Source organism: Pantherophis guttatus, chromosome 1 (genome assembly GCF_059756535.1).
Source record: "Pantherophis guttatus breed Tessera chromosome 1, ASM5975653v1, whole genome shotgun sequence".
NCBI classification, from domain to species: Eukaryota; Metazoa; Chordata; class Lepidosauria; order Squamata; family Colubridae; genus Pantherophis; species Pantherophis guttatus.
In genome coordinates this window covers 342,287,612-342,307,339 of record NC_142063.1, presented here as the reverse complement: position 1 = coordinate 342,307,339, position 19,728 = coordinate 342,287,612, and the positions used below count along the sequence as shown (strand labels likewise).

Genomic DNA, 19,728 nt, shown 5'->3' with positions numbered 1-19,728 from the left:
ACAGATGGAAACTAATCAAGGACTGAACCAACCTGGAACTAAGGAGAAATTTTCTTTCAGTTAGAATAATTAATCAGTGGAACAACTTGCCTCCAGAAGTTGTGAATTCTCCAACATTGGACGTTTTTAAGAAGAGGTAGGACAACCATTTATCTGAAATGGTATAGGGTTTCCTGCCTGAGGAGGGGGTTGGACTAGAAGACCTCCAAGGTCCAACTTCCAACTCTGTTATTCTGTTAATACACTGCTCAAAAAAATAAAGGGAACACAAGCAGAAGACATCCGAGATCTGAATGAATGAAATAGCCTTATTAAATACTTTGTTCGTTACATACAGTCGTTTTGTGTTCCCTTTAGTTGTTTGAGCAGTGTATAAACTACTGTATGTAAAGAACAAAGTATTTAATAAGGCTATTTCATTCATTCAGATCTCGGATGTCTTCTGCTTGTGTTCCCTTTATTTTTTTGAGCAGTATATATTGACACTGTAAACCGCCCAGAGTGCTGTAAAGCAGCATATAAATGCTACTGCTATTTTATGACCGTGGCATTCACTTAACAACTACCATAAAAAATAAAAAGTTCATAAAATCAGGCCCAGTCATGTCCTGACCCGCTTAATGATCACCACAACTGACAACCAAAATTGCAAGCTCAATTACGATCGTTAAGTCAAGGACTGCCTGTACCATTGTAATATTTCTAAAATTAATGCAGGCCAGGCCAATGTATACACACACACACACACACACACACACACACACACACACACCATTGTGTGAATCAATTAGACATGCAAAAGTTTGAAAATATCACAGATATGGACTCCGAGCTCAAACTTCAGGTGCGCTTACTCTGTAGCTGAAGGTACATTGTCCGATACTGCAGATCCCAGAGGCTCGTCCCGAAATTTTTCACTCGGCAGCGGTGGCGGCAAAAAATCCACGTCTTTTTTCTTTGGAACCTTGTAATACTTCCACATGGAATCTGCGTCTTCTTCCTCCAAGTTCACTGCAGCCCCGACGTACATTGTGGGCTCTACGACGTCGGGAAACGTGGCGGGGAAATTCTGGGATAAGCCTTCTATCCTATCTTCCATGGCTTTTGAAGGAACCAAAGGATCGGGAGTCGACATTTGATAGAAATGTTGGCTCTGGGGCGTGGAAGGCGTTTTGGTTGCCCCCTCCTCCGCCGCGTCGCATGGGTGGGGACTGAGGGGCGGTGGCTGCGGGGAGCTCGCAATTTCTGTGGTGTGCATCTGAGGTGTCTTTGCTACCTCGTTAGTTCTGAGGTTTGAAAACCTCACTTGGCTGTCGGTGGTGGGGATTACCAGCCGCTGATTGGCCGAGTCGGTCTCCAGGATAACCTCGTCGCTGATGGACACTCGATGGTGAAATGGGGTTAAGGGACGCTTCTGGGGTTTGTCTCCTTTCTCTTGCTTCTCGTTGGCCTTGTGCTTTGTCGCTGGCTGGGGTTGCTGGCCGGCGGGAGGCACCGGCCCCTGCTGAACTGCGAGTCTTGGTTTGAGACTTTTGTGCCTGAAGGGAGGTAGAAAGATAATGGGATATAGGTCATCCACATTTTCAGCTGCCAAATCCCACGAGTTAAATAAACAGGCCACAAAAGGAAAATCAATCAACGGATACATAAACGTAAACACTGAGCCAGGAGGGCTGTTTGGCTTCACTGCTAATTAGAGCTATGAGTAGGGAGAGAGAATGGATGTAGTGCTTTCCCCCTATTTGCAGCTCCTCACGGTACTAACCGTAACGTTTGACCGTGCAGGTAGTCCTCGACTTACAACAGTTCGCTTAGTGACCATTCAAAGTTACAACGGCACTGAAAAAAATGACTTATGACCATTTTTTTCAGTTATGACCTCTTGCAGCATCCCCGTGGTCATGTGATTTACATTCAGATGCTTGACACTTGGTTCACAGTTGTGACGCTTGGAGTGTCCCGGGATAATGGGATCATATTTTGCAATCTTCTGACAAGCAAAGTCAATGGGGAAGACGGAGTCACTTAACAACCGTGTTACTAATTTAACAACTGCAGGGATTCACTTAAACAAATGTGGCAAAAATAGTTGTAAAATGGGGCAAAATTCACTTAACAAATTTCTCGCTTAGCAACATAAATTATGGGCTCAATTGTGATCATAAGTCGAGGACTACCTGTAGTGAAGCTCCCAAATTTGAACTCATGTTTCAGTCCTGTAAAGCGGAGTTGAGGCCATTTCTTCATTAATAAGGAGACAACATCAGCTTTATTCATAGAGAAGCTGAAGATGGGGCGAAACAGTCATAATTTGGACCAGGCACATGTTTATTTATAACAGATCATAAATATAAAGGTATTATAGATACTGGTTATCTGTAATGCCTGGTCTTTGCAAATATATTTCAAATCACAATTTTACTATTAAGTTATACCCAACAAGGCAGGTAGGACCAGACAGTAGGCCAAAGAAAAGGGCCCTTCGGAGAGAGATTGTCCCACTTGGGAGAAGGAGTCAAGTAGGGAATTAGTCTGGAATCGATAGTCACAAAAGGGCACTTTGAACTTTATCTAGTTTTTTTTCCATGGGGCAAAGTGCCAGTCGGAGAAGATTGCTGTGAAATAGGCATAGAGAAATAAAATACAGGTACTCCTCAACTTACAACCATTCATTTAGTGACTGTTCAAAATTACAAAGGCACTGAAAAAATGATTTATGATCATTTTTCACGACCCTTGCAAGGATCCCCATGGTCACTTGATCAAAATTTGGACGCTTGGCAAGTGGCGTGTATTTATGACGGTTGCAGTGTCCCGGAGTCACGTGATCACCTTTTGCAACCTTCTCACAAGCAAAGTCAATGGAGAAGCCAGATTCACTTTACCACCGTGTTACTAACTGAACCACTGCCGTGATTCACTGAACAACTGTGGCCAGAAAAGTCGTGGAATGGGGCAGAACTCGATTGTGTTTGTAAGTCGAGAACTACCTGTAATTAATTTATACTCGTGTGGATCTGGTTGTTCCCACCTGACAGCCCTGCAGTAAAGAAAGCCCCCCAAAATATGAAAGAGCACCTAGAGCTGGGTTTGCACAATACTGCATACAGACTCGACTAAAATGTCTTGATGAACCAGGCTACCGCATTAATCCATTTATTTAGGGAAGGAGGGGCATATTGCATGTAATGTGAACATAGCAACTGTGTTTTGTTAACCCAGGTTTCGGGTTTCACAGGTTGCATGAACCCGGCCAGAGTGGTAGACGACAGGTGCAGCAGCAAACAGTCCTGACGTCAGTAAGTGACAGAAAAGGACATGACAGGGCCAACTGGGACTGACTGCTCACCACAGCATTCTCTCTCTCTCTCTTTCTTCTTCTTTACATATCTAATATAGTCAGAGGGCAGCCAGCTGGAAATGTACATAATTACAGACACTCATTTTATTCCTTTCAGTATAAATATGCCTTTTCTTAACAAAGCGATGCAGGGTCGCCCTTAGGGGCCTTGTCAGAGCATGAAATCCAGTGTCTAAAATTACCCAGCTGCACTCCTGCGTCATAAAGAGATTTAAAACCAAGACAAAACAGGAAGAGAAGGGGCTGTCGAATACCCTTCCTTCCTTCCTTCCTTCCTTCCTTCCTTCCTTCCTTCCTTCCTTCCTTCCTTGTGGGTTGATAAGAGTTATTTATTACTACAGATTACTCCTTGACTTACAACCATTCGTTTAGTGACTGTTCAAAGTTACACTGAATAAAGTGACTAATGACTACCCTGTTTCCCCCAAAATAAGACATCCCCTGATAATAAGCCCAATCAGGCTTTTGAGCGCATGGCAATAAGGCCAAATGCTTATTTCAGGGTTCAAAGAAAATATAAGACAGGGTCTTATTTTCAGGGAAACACGACAGTTTCAGATTTATGACTGCGGTATGATCCCCATGGTTATGTGATCAAAATTCAGATGCTTTATGACACTTTCAGATATCTATGACGGTTGCAGTATCCCGGGGTTGTGCGATCCCTTTTTGCGACCTTCTGACAAGCAAAGTCAATGGGGAAGCCAGATTCACTGACCGACCATGGTACTAACTTAACAACGGCAGTGATTGACATAATAACTGTGGCAAGGAAGGTTGTAAAATGAGGCAAAATTCATTTAGCAACTATTTTGCATAGCAACAGAAAGTTTGGGCTCAATTGTGGTCATAATTCGAGGACTATCTGTACAGGTAGTTCTGAGTTTATGACAGTAATTGGGATTGAGAACGCAGTCGCTGAGTTCTCGATACCCAACATCATTATAAAGTACAATGTCACTTGACCCCACTGATTTATGAGAGCATTTCCAGCAGTTCTAGCTGTGATTGTTAGGTGGGGTGTCACAACCCTTTGCAACCTCCTGCTACCTTGGCTTCCCCACTGATGTCTCTTATCGGTGGCTGGCAGCGAAAATAGGAAATGGTGATCATGTGACTTTCACCATTGTAAATGCCTGCTGGCACCAAAAATTATGATCACATGACCGTGGGGACATTGCAACAGTTGCAACTTCAAGGACCCATCAGAAGTCTCCGTGTTTGGCACTTCAAACGGTCTCTGAATGAAGGATCGTTAACCGAGGACTACTGGTAACCGTCTGATGGGAAAGAATCTAGATGGAGGCATCCAAAAAGCAGTAACTAAATAGAGATTATAAATGAGGACGAATACACAATTTCATCTGAATCAAGTTCAACTTTTTATCATTTCACGGGCAAGCTCACGTAGCTTACTTGGCAACTACAAGTAGTCCTCGGCTTACGGCCAAAATTGAGCCCAAAATTTCTGTGGCTAAGCGAAGCGTTTGTTAAGTGAGCTTTGCCCCATTTTACGACCTTTCTTGACACAGTTGCTAAATGAATCATTGTAATTATTAAGTTAGTAAGAAAATTATTAAGTCAATCTTCCTCATTGACTTTGCTTGCCATAAGGTCGCTAAAGGGGATCACATGATCCCGGGATAGTGGAACCGTCATAAAAATGAGTCAGTTTGCGAGCGTCTGGATTTTGATCATGTGATCATGGGGATTCTGCAACAGTCATTAAATGTGAAAAACGGTCATAGGTCACTTTTTTCAGTTCCATTGTAACTTTGGACAGTCACTAAATGAACTGTTGTAATTTGAGGACTACCTGTATAGAGAAGTAGCTTGCCACGGCCTTCTTTCAGAGAGGCTTTCAACCTCCCAGTCTCGTCAATAGCCTTAGAGTTTTCTAATGGTTTTCCATTCCGGCACTAATCCAATCTGATCAGTCTCTGGAGATCAGCAAAATTTGGCTGATTTCAGGTAGTCCTCGATTTACAGCCATTCATTCAGTGACCATTCAAAGTTACAACGGTGATGAAAAAAGTAACTGATGTTCAGTTTTCACAGTTCTGATGTTTCAGCATCCCTGTGGTCATGTGATCAAAATTCAGCCGCTTGGCATGTATTTTTAGGGTGGCTGCACTTTCCCGGGGTCACATGATCACCATTTGTAACCTTCCCTTCTGATATGCAAAGTCAATGGAGGAAGCGAGATTGGCTTAGCGATCACGTGATTCATTTAACAACAACTGCAATTCGCTTAACAACTGTGGCAAGAAAGGTCATAAAATGGAGCAAAACTCACTTCACAACTGTCCTCCTTAGTAAAGAAATATTTGGGCTCAATTGTCATCATAAGTCGCCAGCTACCTGTTTGTCTCATATCTTACTTTGAGAAAGTGATACATTTAAACCAATCGTGCTGGCAAGCCATTAGCTTCTTACTGTTTTAGAATAGAATAGAATAGAATAGAATAGAATAGAATAGAATAGAATAGAATAGAATAGAATAGAATAGAACAGAATAGAATAGAATAGAATTCTTTATTGGCCAAGTGTGATTGGACACACACGGAATATGCTCTCAGTGTACATAAAGAAAAAATAAAATATATTCATCAGTAAAATATATTCATACAATGGACCCTAAAAGGCCTCTGCCTGTTTTCACCTATCAAGTTCTCCTACCTGGAACATGTGCAATTGGCCCTCTGTGCAGCTTCAACGAAGTCCCAAAATCCCATTTTCTCAATTGTCTCCTCTTCACATAAGCCATTTGATGTAGCAGAATACTTCCTTCTACATTGCATTCAAGGAAAAAAAAAACATTCTTTAAGTGTAGGAAAATATATTTAAAAAGGCACTAAACTGGTCTTCTATATCTCTACTGGAACTGAAATTTCCAGTTTGTTAACTAGGAATTCTAGGGCCTAACAACCTGATTTTTTTCCAGTTCTTTCTCTTCGACTCTGGCATCTCCTGGTACCGCAATGTCAATAAATTGTCCATTTCTGTTTTCGACAACTGTGATATCTGGTGTGTTGTGTTCCAAATGACTATCCGTCTGTATTTGAAAGCCTTCTCATTTTCTATAACTTTTTCTACTTTATGTTCCCATGACTTTTTGGATACAGGAAAGTGGTGTTTTTTACAATGACCAGTGGATTAATTTAGCAACTTGGTCGTGTCGATTATCATCATCATCATCAACATCATCATCATCATCATCATCATTTCTAAGATTTGGGTTAGCCTTCCTCTAGAAATTAGACTGGCTTTCATGCTAACAGCCTTCTAGAAGCTAACAAAGACTGAACATCCCTGTAGAGCTTTTGGGATGTCATTATGGTTACAATTATTCTGTCCTAGTTGCTGTAGTTGGTTTTCACCTGAAAACTAATTTTGGGTTTATAGACTTTTGTGGGATAAATGTATTTGCTTACTTCAAATGTTTGATAGTAATTATCTTTCTTCCCTTCGGATGCTTCATTGTATGTAATGTCATAATCCACTAGGAACCAGAATGATTTGGCAGCACATAGATTTAATTCAATAATTATTATGGATGTTATTTATTAGCCTCTAATATCACAAGGTATTTACTGGGAATTTCTGTGTGACTGTTTTAATTATCAAAGAACTTTAGCATCTCCATGACTTACAATCAGGCTCCCCAAAGCACTTGGCTGAAAAGAATACTGGAATAATCCTGAGCCAGCAAATCAATTATTAAGCTTTAGATAATCTTTTTGGAAGCTGATGGGTATATTTCAATTTAGATCCATACCTACAATACGGAAACAAGCCAGCAGTATTTTCTTCCTATCCCATAGGGATCAACTGAGCTGCATTTTGATGTTCTTACCAAATGTCAAAAATAAAATAAAAACCACCTACTTGGTCAGTGCTCTGTTCATATTGCATTCTTGCCAAACTCTGTCAACCACCTGATTGGCCAGCTTTCGAGGGATCCTCCCCCCGTGGTGATTAGTGCTGTCACAACTGAACACATCGGAAACCGAAGACAGCTTGACCCACTTCTGAGCTGAACGAGCATCAACTGAAAAAGGAAGCCAAAGCAGGAGTCATCTCATTATTACATTGTATCTACCCCAGGGGTCTCCAACCTTGGCAACTTGTGGACTTCAACTCCCAGAGATCCAGCAAAGTTGGCTGAGGAACTCTGGGAGTTGAAGTCCACAAGTTGCCAAGGTTGGATATCCCTGATCTACCCCATAATCCGCTAAACCGTGGATCGGCACCGGTCCGTGGCATTCCAGAAACAGGGCCGTGCAAACAAGCGAAGTCCCATCTGCAGGATGCAGACAGCATGCGAAACCACGCTCCCTCCAGTCCACGGAAAAACCTCTCTCCACAGAACCAGTTCCTGGTGCCCAAAAGGTTGGGAGGCCGCTGCTTTATATGTTTTAGCCTCCAGTCCCCTACTCATCTTTGTTGCTCTTTTACAACACAAAGCATATATGTGAATGTATTACACTTCATTGTGGCAGCTTTACTAGATATTACCGGTCCTAACATGCGCTAAACATCAGGATAAAAGACCATGTCAAAATAGTTGAAGTTCTTCTACTCTGGAGATTCAAAAGACAAATTTTAAGAGTGGTACCCATTCTGATAGGTAAATAATTATTTTTACTCTACCTGTCTGAACTTCTTCTGGGGAGGTCGGTGGCGTGAGAGTAACTGAGGAGATAGCTGGATCTCTTGTGGAAACAGGCACTTGATGGACACCCAAACAGTTGCTTGAACCAGTAGTGCTAGGAACAGGAATGTCTGTCTGAGGAACCAGAACAAAGCATGCTGGGTAGACCATTCGCACACCAGCTTTAAAGGGGAAAAAAAAAGGAAACGGTGATTTATTTCACAATCCAGTTGAGTTACAGATACACTAGCACAGGAGTCTCCAACCTTGGCAACTTTTCTGGCTGAGGAATTCTGGGAGTTGAAGTCCACAAGTCTTAAAGTTGCCAAGGTTGGAGACCCCTGCACTAGCAGACATTATATAGCAATACGTTTGTACTTATTTCTCCTCTAATGCCAGATGGCTCAAGTCTTTTCACTCCCTCTGTTTAAATCCTCGCTAAGAATTATGGGATTTACAAATGAAACTATTAGGTATTAAAAAATTAGTTCAGAGTGTGCGAGTCCAGCCATTGTAGCTTATTTTTAAAAACATAAAACAATATCAGTAGCCCTCACCCTTGCAACAGTGGTGAAATGCTACCGGTTCGCACCAGTTCGGGTGAACCGGTAGTGATAAAAACTACCGGTTCAGGCAAACTGGTAGTAAAAAAAAAAAGCTACCGGTTCCTTCAAAACGATATTTCTGACTATCAGCTGTGCCGCGCAATTTAAAATCACTAGAAAGCAGGAAATCCTGCTTTCTAATGAATCTAAATTGCGCGGCACAGCTGATTCCCCCCCCCTCACTGTTCTACTTACCTTCCCAAGCCTCCTTTTGGTGTGTACTGTGCATGCGTGCGTGCACAGCATGTGTTTGCTATGCACTGTGCATGCTAACCACGCGCTTGGCATGCACCACGCATGCACAGCCAGTGAACTGGGGACAAACCGGTTCAGATTTCACCACTGCAACCATTCATTTACCAACTGCTCAAATTTACAATGGCACTAAAAAAGTGACTTATTACACGTATGACTGCTGCAGCTTCCCTATCAGAGGTGAGTTGCAGCAGGTTCTGACCAGTTCTGGAGAACCGGTAGCGGAAAATTTGAGTAATTCGGAGAACTGGTAGTAAAAATTCTGACTTGCCCCACCCCCATCTATTCTCTGCCTCCCAAGTCCCAGCTGATCGGGAGGGAATGGAGATTTTACAGTATCCTTCCCCTGGAGTGGGGTGGGAATGGAGATTTTACAGTATCCTTCCCCTGCCATGCCCACCAAGCCCCGCCCACAGAATCGGTAGTAAAAAATTTTGAAACCCACCACTGTTCCCTATAGTCACATGATCAAAATTTAGGTGCTTAGCAACTGGCATGTATTTATGATGGTTGCAGTGTCCCGGGGTCATTGATCATCTTTCGTGACCTTCTGACAATCAAGGGGGAAGCCAGATACATTAAACAATCGTGTTTCTAACTTAACAACTACAGTGACTAACTTAACAACAGCAGTAATTCACTTAACAACTGCGGTAAGAAAGATCATAAAACAGGGCACAATTCAAGTAACAACTGTCTTGCTTACCAACAGAAATTTTGGGCTCAATTATGGTCATAAATCAAGCATTAGTATAACATAAACACAACCAATATGGCTGGATAAATATCCCCCACGCCATGAATGAAGACCCTCCTGGTTAACATCTAAAAATGGTAGAAAAATATTCCATCCATCCATCCATCCATCACACACGCGTGTGTGTTTGTGTGTGTGTGTGTCTGTCTGTCTGAATTTCTATATAGTTGCCCATTCCAACCAAACGATTATGGCAGCTTACACTTCTAAAACTATAAAACAATTAAAAACAATTAACTGGGTGGAAAAATCCAGAAAATAAATACATACAGTAGCCGTTTTTGTTATATACTTGGATGGGGGTTTCCTGGGATTTGGGAGGAAGTTTGGGACTTTTTTTGCCTTTTAAAAGCCATATTTAACACGACATACTACAAGATTCTGGGTGTTTCCCTGCAACTGCAGGAAATTACATTGGGTGTTCATTCTGTAGGTATCACTCCTAGTTTCAGCCAAACCAGAGTGAGACTCGGCCTAGATCACATGAACCAAATATACATCTTAGACAATGTGCGGTGACTAAGCAGACAACAGAGGAACCTGCACGAGAATAGTGTCCTCACAGAAAAAGCATACCCTCCTCCCCACCTCTGATTTCTGACTTTCCATTTCAAAAAATGTACAACAACATTGCACCCATGTGTGCTGTTAACTACAAGCCATAGGATATGGGACTTTTAGAAATTTACTCATTTTTCTGTCCTTAGAATCATAGAAAGCCAAGGAACGGTTTGGAAAATTCAATTACTGGCTTCTCCATTTAAGTTCAATAATGCATGGTATACGATTCTCTTCAGCTATGAAACCTGAAACTACCTCTGTTCTCACATATAAATCCATGAGGAACCCTCTCATTTTGTCTCCGTCTCGATTATCTTCAGAGCAGCGCTAGGCTAAAAGCATGTTCCTTGTCAGTGATGTAATATAATTTATCTACCTTTTTCTGTTCCTCCACCAAAGCAATAAAACTCTTTTTGGGGGGGGACATCTGGGCCGTAAATCCTACTCTAGTTGGGTCCACAATAATGCCCCTCTCCTGTGCCAAGCTACTTAAATTTTAATCCATCTCACTGTCATCTTTTTAAAAAAAAAAAAAAAAGTTGCATTGTACCAAGCAAGCCTAATGTGGCTGACAACTGTTCTGACATCCAAAGAGCAGGAAGATTATTTGAGGCAAGACTTCAGATAGTTAATCAAAGCTAAACAAGGACTTCCTTAAATTACTTACATCCTACTTCTAGAATGGGTAGGGTTTTTTCCTTCTTTGGAACTCAGAAAGCTAGGGATGTCAAACTCAATTTCATTGAGTGCCACATCAGGGCTGTGGTTGATCTCTTGGGGGGGGCAGGAGGCGTGGCCAACTGAATGGGCGTGGCTAGCTTGAACGCCACTCTCCAAATTGCTGGCATGTTTCCTCTTCGCATTGGGTAGACTGGGCCAAAGCCACGCGGGCCGGCTCCTTACATTTTCCTGGACAGCCCCATGGGCCATATCCTTGTGTTTTGACACCCCTGTTATAAAGGGTTCTCCGGGATAATTTTATACTCCCAAGAACTTTAAAAGAGAGAGTGAATGTTTGATTCTATTTAGATCAGCTGCTCAGAATTTAAATGTAGCTCCAAATGAACAACCAACCAAACGACCAACTATCACACTGCCACACAAGACATTTATAAGCTAAGAAGAATAGGACAAAGCAATCCTGCTGCTGATGTTACCTAGTCTGGTAATGAAACGTTCAAGAAACTAAATTGAAACAAGCTTGGAGAGGAAAACAAATGCCAAAATCTAAAAACCCGAGCTACCAGTATCTTCTATTACCATATTTTTCAGAGTATAAGACGCATCTTTCCCCCCCAAAAAAGAGGGTGAAAATCTGGGTGTGTCTTATACTCCGAATGTAGCCCTGCCCAGCTTCTCAAACCGAGGTTTCAGAGGCTGAAAAAAGCATCAGAAACGAAGCTTCAGAAAAGAAGCCCCCAAACAGAGTTTCAGAAGCTTTTTTTCTGAAGCTGTTTCGGAGGCTTTCAGAGGCTAAAAAAAAAGCAAAAAAAAAAAGCAAGGCACAGAGCTCATAACCAAGGAACCTGTTCCTAAAATTCACCTCTGGGAACAGCTGATTGGTGGTATTTGATCCACCCACCAATCAGCTTTTTTCTTATTTTCCTCCCCAAAAACTAAGGTGCATCCTATACTCCAGTGCGTCTTATATTCCGAAAAATACGGTATTTCTATTTAAACTTTTCTAACCTAATACAGGTAGTCCTTGACTTACAACCAACAATTGAACTGAAGATTTCCATTGCTGAATAGGACAGTTACCACCTTTTTTTCCCCACTGTTGTTAAATGAATTGCTATAGTGGTTAAATTAGCAACACGGTTATTAAGTGAATCTGGCTTCCCCCTTGACTTTGCTTGTTGGAAGGTCACATAAGGGGATCGCGTGACCCCGGGGACACTGCAACCGTCATAAATACATGCCAGTTGCCAAGCATCTGAATTCTGATCACGTGACCGGTTCGGTGACGTCATATCGTCACCGCTACCAGTTCGGCCGAACCAGACTGAACCGGGAGGAACCCACCACTGGACTATGGGGATGCTGCAAAAGTCGTTAAGTGTGAAAAACGGGCATACGGCACTTTTTTTCAGTACCGCTGAAACTTTGAACGGTCCCTAAATGAACTATTTATTGTAAGTCAAGGACTACCTGTGTAAGTCTATGTGCTTTTGCTATTGTTTCAATGGTGGAAGGCAATGATCATGGATTAAAGCGCCAAAGAGATTTTGTATGTGGTTTACTTAAGAAAAGATAATTATTCTCATTATCTTTTTAGAACACATTTTTTTAAAGATGTAAGGTATGTATTTACCACCTAAACATTAAAAGAATGCATATTTGTAAGTGAAACACAAGTGAAGTGAAGTGAAACAAGCGTAATTCTTTGTGATCACTTTAACAGTTTTGAGTTTGAAAAATTAAAGGCACTGTTAATATTTTAGGAAGACAGCATATTTTTGAGTAAGAAATGTCATATCCATTCTTATTGGTTTGTCTGTTGTATTATTTGTTATATTATTTCTTTATTTAAAAAAAAAATACCCAACCTTATTTTTTTATAACTTTGGTAAGCAGCAAAGCTGATTATCCTATTTCATGATTTTGGTAAGGTTAACGTTACAAATGGATTATTCAAATAGGTTTTCATGCGCACGCAACCCCTCCCCCCCCCGCTCCTGGCACATGATGGCCTGGTAGGCCCGTTTTTCTTTCTTACCTGGTTCCAGATCCTCTCTGTGTATCTGGGAAGGGCGAAAACAGCCTTTCCCACTCCCTTGGAGGCCCTACGGAGGCTGAAAGGGCCCATTTCTGGACTCCCGGTGGGACAGGAAGTGACATTTTTTTCTGTCCCCAGCCTGCAGAGACTCCTAGAGAGGCTCCTACAGACTCCTAGAAAGGCTCCTAGAGAGGTTCTGGAGGCTGGGGACAGCAAAAAACATCACTTCCTATCCCACCGAGAGTTGGGAAATGGGCCCTTTCAGCCTCCGTAGGGCCTCCAAGGGAGTTTGAAAGGCTGTTTTCGCCCTTCCCAGATACACAGAGAGGATCTGGAATCAGGTAAGAAAGAAAAACGGGCCTACCAGGCCATCATGTGCCAGGAGCGGGGGGGGGGAGGGGTTGCGTGCGCATGCGCGTGGGCACGTGCATGCGCGACCCTCCCCCCGCCCCCTCTCCTGGCACGCGATGGCAAAAAGGTTAGCCATCACTGTCCTAGCCTAATGACTTCTCCAAGAGCTAATTGGAGCCAGGAGTGAGCCAACCTTGACTCCAATCAGTGTGATGATATTGGATGTGTTGCTGACAGCTGTCCTGCCCTTTAAAAACACACACCTGTTTTGGGTTTACTGGTTTCAAGAAGCACTGTCTGATGTGAACCATGCCTCGCAGAAAAGAGCTCTAAAAAGACCTACGATCAAGAATTGTTGACTTGCATGAAGCTGGAAAGGGTTACAAAAGAATCTCCAAAAGCCTTGATGTTCATGTGTCCACGGTAAGACAGACTGTCTACAAATGGAGAAAGTTTAGCACTGTTGCTACTCTCCCTAGGCGTGGTCGTCCTGTAAAAATGACTGCAAGAGCACAGCGCAGAATGCTTCACGAGGTAAAGAAGAATCCTAGAGTGTCAGCTAAAGACCTACAGAAATCTCTGGCACATGCTAACATTTTTGTTGACACATCTACAATAAGGAAAACATTAAACAAGAATGGAGTACATGGGAGGACACCACGGAGGAAGCCATTGCTGTCCAAAAAAAATATTGCAGCATGTTTGAAGTTTGCAAAAGAGCACCTGGATGTTTCACAGCACTACTGGCAAAATATACTGTGGACAGATGAAACCAAAATTGAGTTGTTTGGGAAGAACACACAACACTATGTGTGGAGAAAAAAAGGCACAGCACACCAACATCAAAACCTCATCCCCACTGTAAAACATGGCAGAGGGAGCATCATGGTTTGGGGCTGCTTTGCTGCCTCAGGGTCTGGACGGATTGTTGTCATTGATGGGAAAATGAATTCCAGAGTTTATCAAGACATTTTGCAGGAAAACGTACGACCATCTGTCTGCCAACTGAAGCTCCGCAGAGGATGGGTGATGCAACAGGACAATGACCCAAAGCATACAATTAATTCAACAAAAAAATGGCTTCAACAGCACAGAATACGCCTTCTGGAGTGGCCCAGTCAGAGTCCTGACCTCAACCCGATTGAAATGCTGTGGCATGACCTTAAGAGAGCAATTCACACCAGACATCCCAAGAATATTGCTACACTGAAACAGTTTTGTGAAGAGGAGTGGTCCAAAATTACTCCAGATCGTTGTGCAGGTCTGATCTGCAACTACAAGAAACGTTTGGTTGAGGTTATTGCTGCCAAAGGAGGATCAACCAGTTATTAAGTCCAAAGGTTCACATACTTTTTCCTCCCTGCACTGTGATTGTTTACATGTTATGTTCAATTAAATCATGGCAACATCTAATGTTTGTGTAGTATTATTTTAAGCGGACTGTGTTTTTCTATTGTTGTGACTTAGATGATGTTCAGAGCACATTTTATGACCAATTCATGTAAAACTCCACGTAATCCCAAGGGGTTCACATACTTTTTCTTGCAACTGTATATTTACAAGCTTTTTTTTCCTTTTGCAATTTCATGCAGATGTTTGTTGTGTGTGTTATGAGTTTTATTAATAATATTTTTTTTCACTCGGAGAACTAATTTCTCTTCTTCCGGACACAGAGTCTTACTCTCTGGCCCCTTATTTGGGAATTCATTTGTGACCTTCCCACCTAACTTCTGTCAAACAAAGTCAATGGAAGAAGCCAGATTTGCTTAACAGCTGCATGATTCACTGAACAACTGCAACTATTTGCTTGACAACCATGGCAAAAATGTTGTTAAATTGGATAGGACTCACTTAACAACCGCCTTGCTTACCAACGGAAATTTTGGCCTCAACTGAGGTTGTAACTCGAGGCGTATCTAACAAATATTTATTGTCATAATAGTGAAATCAAACAGTCAATATTAGGATTAAATAACAATATTTAACCATAAAAATGAAATTAAAATACTGATCCTCTTTTAGAGTTCATCTTTCTTCCTATATTTATATTAGCAAACAAAATTTTGAATCATCTATGACAGTGATGACTAACCTTTTTGTCGTCATGTGCCGAAAGTGCGTGCAGCCCATTTTTGGTCCCAGGAGGCTGCAGGGAGGCCTGCTAGGCCCAAAACAGGCTGGGGAGGGGGGATGTCGGGCACATTCCCCCCCCCAATATGCATGCATGTCTCCTGTATGCACTGGGGCCACATGCATGTACAGCAGAGGCCTAAAAAACAGCTGGCCGGTGGGACTCATGCGCGCATGCGGGGTGGAGCTGAGCGACGGCTCCCGTGCCCGCAGAGAGGTTCTATGAGATAACTGGACTCAACTAACATCCAGTTCCCTTCCTAAAAGACTTGTTTGAATGGCTATTTTAGACTTACCGTAATTTGCCAAAATCTATTATATTGCTTTCTATTTTACAGTTTGCTCCTCATTCTTATTGTGCTCTTTTCTGGCAAAGCCTTTAAGTTCTCCTAATACTACCTTTAAAGCAATTCTAATTCCAGTTAAAATTAAAAACATAATATAGACTCAGAGCCCAGGGATTTATTTATACAACGAACAGTAATGTGGTGTGTAATTAATTTATTATTGCAGAAGCTTTCATGAATTACATATCCATGCAAGTAAGCAGGCAGGGACTAAAAAACAACTGCTATTTTCAGCAGGCAATTAACAGCTCTTAAATCAGTGTGTTTATGACACAATTCTTGACTAAGATAGCTCCAGAGAAGAGGTAGGTAGGTAACAGCATGTTGTGTGTCCTCACAAAAAGGCTGCCATGATGGGTTGCAAGTCACCCAACAGCTATTTGCAAGAAGGTTTCTGCTTCAGAATACAGGAATATGTAATCTGATATTTTTTTAAAAAATGGAAAACTCAGGTGTTTTTCTGGACAGATCTCTGTAACCCCCTGTTGAAGTTGCAGGTAGTCCTTGACTTATGACTGGCCACTTAGCAACCATTCATAGTTATAATAGACCCACCAAAACCCCGGTTCCAAAATTCTGATGGCAGTAGCCACTGCCCCCGTGCCATGGTTGGCATTTTCTTCCAGTTTTCAGCAAAAAAAACGCCCCATGGGAAACAATGGATTCACTTTACGACTGAGGGGTTCACTTTACGATCACTGCATTCATCTAACGACTGCCACAAAAAAAGCCATAAAATTGGATCCGGTCACTTGATGACCCACTTTATAGCTCTCATGACTTAACAACCGTTATGGGAAAGCTCCACTAGAGTCGTAAATCGAGGATTACATGTACTGATAAGCATATTTCTGAATCAATACCCTTGCTTCTTAACCACCTGAATTGCTGCAAAAATCCCCATTGATCTTAAGCGTCCGTAACTTTCGCAAACACAGACTATGATAATTTGCTATTCCGTGGCAGGACATTTGATGCTTCTATAGACCATCCTAAAATGATGTTCATTGTTTTATAACTACAGGTAGTCCTCAATTTACAACCACAACTGAGCCCAAACTTTCTGTTGCAAAGTGAGACATTTGTTGAGTGAGCTTTGCCCCATTTAACAACCTTTCTTGCCACAGCTGTTAAGTGAATCAACTGCAGTTGTTAAGTTAGTAACACGGTGGTGAAGTGAATCTGGCTTTCTCATTGATTTTGCTTGTTGGAAGGCCGCAAAAGGGGATCACGGGACCCCGGGACGCTGCAACTGTCATAAATATGAGTCAGTTGCCAAGCCTCTGGATTTTGATCACATGACCAAGGGGATGCTGCAACAGTTGTAATTGTGAAAAATGGTGATACGTCATTCTTCAGTTCCGTTGTAACTTCGAACGGTCACTAAAGAACTGTTGTAAATTGAGGACTACAGGCAACTACCATGTTTCCCTGAAAATAAGGATTACAGGCAACTACCACATTTCCCTGTCTTATATTTTTTTCTGCCACCCAAAAAGGCACCAGGTTTTATTATTGGGGTGGGGGTGGAGGGGAGAGAAATGTCGTCCACTGACTCATCTCACTTGCGCATGTCATCCCCGACCTCAGGGGTGGGGTCTAAAATTTTTTACTACTGGTTCTGTGGGCGTGGCTTATTTTGTGGGTGTGGCTTGATGGTCATGTGCCAATTATTTAGGATTTAGCAGAGGTACTGGTCTACCAGGCTTTTAACTGCTTGCAGAGCTGTATCGATCTACCCATTTATTTTTGCAGGCACTGATCTACTCATGTATTTTTGCAGACACTGGTCTACTCATTTGTTTTCTTTTAACACTGATCAGCTGTAGGGCAGCCCTTTGAAGCCCAGTGGCAAGAGTTTAAACAGTTTTTTTCCCTCTAGCCATCAGCTGGGACTCAAGAGGCAGCAATAGATTGGGGGTGGGGCCAAATAAAAGGTAAGAATAATGTGGGGGGCGGGGGCGCAGAACCGGTTTGGTGACATCATATCATCACCGCTACCGGCTCAGGAGAACTGGGCCGAACCGGGAGGAACCCACCACTGCCTGACCTCCTTTTCGCTTTCAGAGGCCTTCAGGAATTTCTTCTGCGGCCAGCAAGGCTTTCCTGAAAGCCTCTGTAGCCGATAACAGAGCTCCGGATCGATCCAGAGCTCTGTTATCGGCTGCAGAGGCTTTTAGGAAAGCCTTGCCGGCTGCAGAAGAAATGGGCCAGCAAGGCAGGTGTCGAGGTGTGAGAGGCCTGGCTGCAACTGTCGAAAGGTAAGTAGTAGGGCACCTCCACCACCCCATATCCCCACCCTAGCTTAATTTTTACCGGTGCACTCTGGAATGGGCAGGGACTTATTTTGGGGGTAGGATTTATATTGGGCGCACATGTAAAAATCAAGCTAGGACTTTAGGGATAGGTCGTATTTTTGGGGAAACACGGTATTCAAATAGAGGTTCATTTTTGGAAAACATTTTTAAAAGGCCATACCAACAAGGACCTCCACAGCAGCTAGAGAGTCATCTTCCCAATCCATCTCTTCCTGCTTTTCTTCCAGTCCCTCTTTCAAGTTGGACGTGATTGGATAGAACTGCTTCCATTCGCCTATCAGCTTCTTCGTAGCAGAGTCTGACAGCTTGAACGACTGCCCCGTGAGTGTACCATTTAATCCAAACGGACTCAGAATAACTAGAAGTTAGAACGACAGAGAGAGAAAAAAAAATTCACATTAGAGCAGCAATAATTAAACTCGGATCATATGTCCAAAGACTGCTGATGGAATCATGATGGTTCTCTCCAATGAAAACTTCCTCAAGACTATCTCACCGAAATATCTATTTTTGGAGGCATGCCAAATGGTATTTTCCCCGAAGGGTTGCATACAATTCTTATTAAAATGGCTTTCAGCAGCTAAAGTTGAGCATCGAAGAGAGGCTTAAGAGTGAAACGTTCCCTTTTAGAATATTTATACAAAGGAGTATCATTACCTAAGCCTGCAAAAGAGGACAGGATAAAAAAAATCAGTATAATTAGGCGATTGCAAAAGATACTGGGTGTAGAGCCAGTTCTCTCTTTGACTAACGTCTTCTCTTCGAAAATTGAACAGAGTTTGATAATAATGTAGGTCCTATCACCACTTTGCACAAGCCCTTTTGGGAAATTTATTTATTTATTTATTTATTAAATTTGTATACCGCCCTACTCCCGAAGGACTCAGGGCGGTGAACAGCCACAAAATAAAACATATAGATACAAAATTTAAAATAGAGATAAAACAAATTAAATAAATTTGGCTTAATTAAGAGAATTAAGAGACCTACAAATGTTAGACAGGTAGTCCTTGACTTACGACCACAACTGAGCCCAAACTTTTTGTTGCTAATTGAGACAGTTGTTAAGTGAGTTTGCCTTATTTTACAAACTTTCCTGCCACGGTTGTTAAATGAATCACTGAAGTGATTAAGGGAATCGGGCTTCCCTCTTGACTCTGCTTGTCAGAAGGTTGCAAATGGTGATCACGTGACTTCAGAACACTGCAACCGTCATAAATATGAGTCCGTTGCCAAGCATCTGAATTTTGATCATGTGGACCATTGGGATGCTGCAAGGGTTGCAAGTGTGAAAAATGGTCGTAAGCCACTTTTCTCAGTGCTGTTGTAACTTTGAACGGTCACTAAATGAACTATTGTTAAGTTGAGGATTACCTATACATGCTGTAAGTGTCCAAATTATGATCATGTGACCATCAGGATGCTGTAATAGTCATAAGTACAAAGATCAGTCGCAAGTGCCATTGTAATTTTAAATGGTCACTAAATGAATGTTGGGAAGTCAAAGACTACTTGCACTAATTTGTCCTGTCTACTAGAGATGTCACTTCCCCTGATCCCAAAAACTTTAAACATGGGTCGCTCTGCTTTATTTAACCCTTTCATGAACATTTGCATGTTTTTAAAAGCCAGTCTGAGTTTATCTGCAAATGCAACTATAATTTGTGAGC

At 42.1% G+C, this 19,728-nt stretch overlaps 1 protein-coding gene across 4 annotated transcripts in view; it reads right to left on the bottom strand.

Moving 5' to 3' along the window:
- The window catches only part of MED13 (mediator complex subunit 13), a 156,508-nt gene that overhangs the window by 58,043 nt on the left and 78,737 nt on the right, over positions 1-19,728 (bottom strand). For all 4 annotated transcript variants that reach the window (XR_015733180.1, XR_015733183.1, XM_034434573.3 and 1 more), the window contains exons 5-9: positions 18,219-18,416; positions 8,015-8,197; positions 7,250-7,412; positions 6,041-6,151; positions 855-1,538 (exon numbers count right to left, since the gene is read on the bottom strand). Coding sequence is in view for 2 of the 4 variants with exons in the window: in XM_034434573.3 (XP_034290464.2) it covers positions 855-1,538; positions 6,041-6,151; positions 7,250-7,412; positions 8,015-8,197; positions 18,219-18,416 (1,339 nt within the window). In the remaining 2 variants the exon portion in view is untranslated. The remainder of the gene's footprint in view (positions 1-854; positions 1,539-6,040; positions 6,152-7,249; positions 7,413-8,014; positions 8,198-18,218; positions 18,417-19,728) is intronic.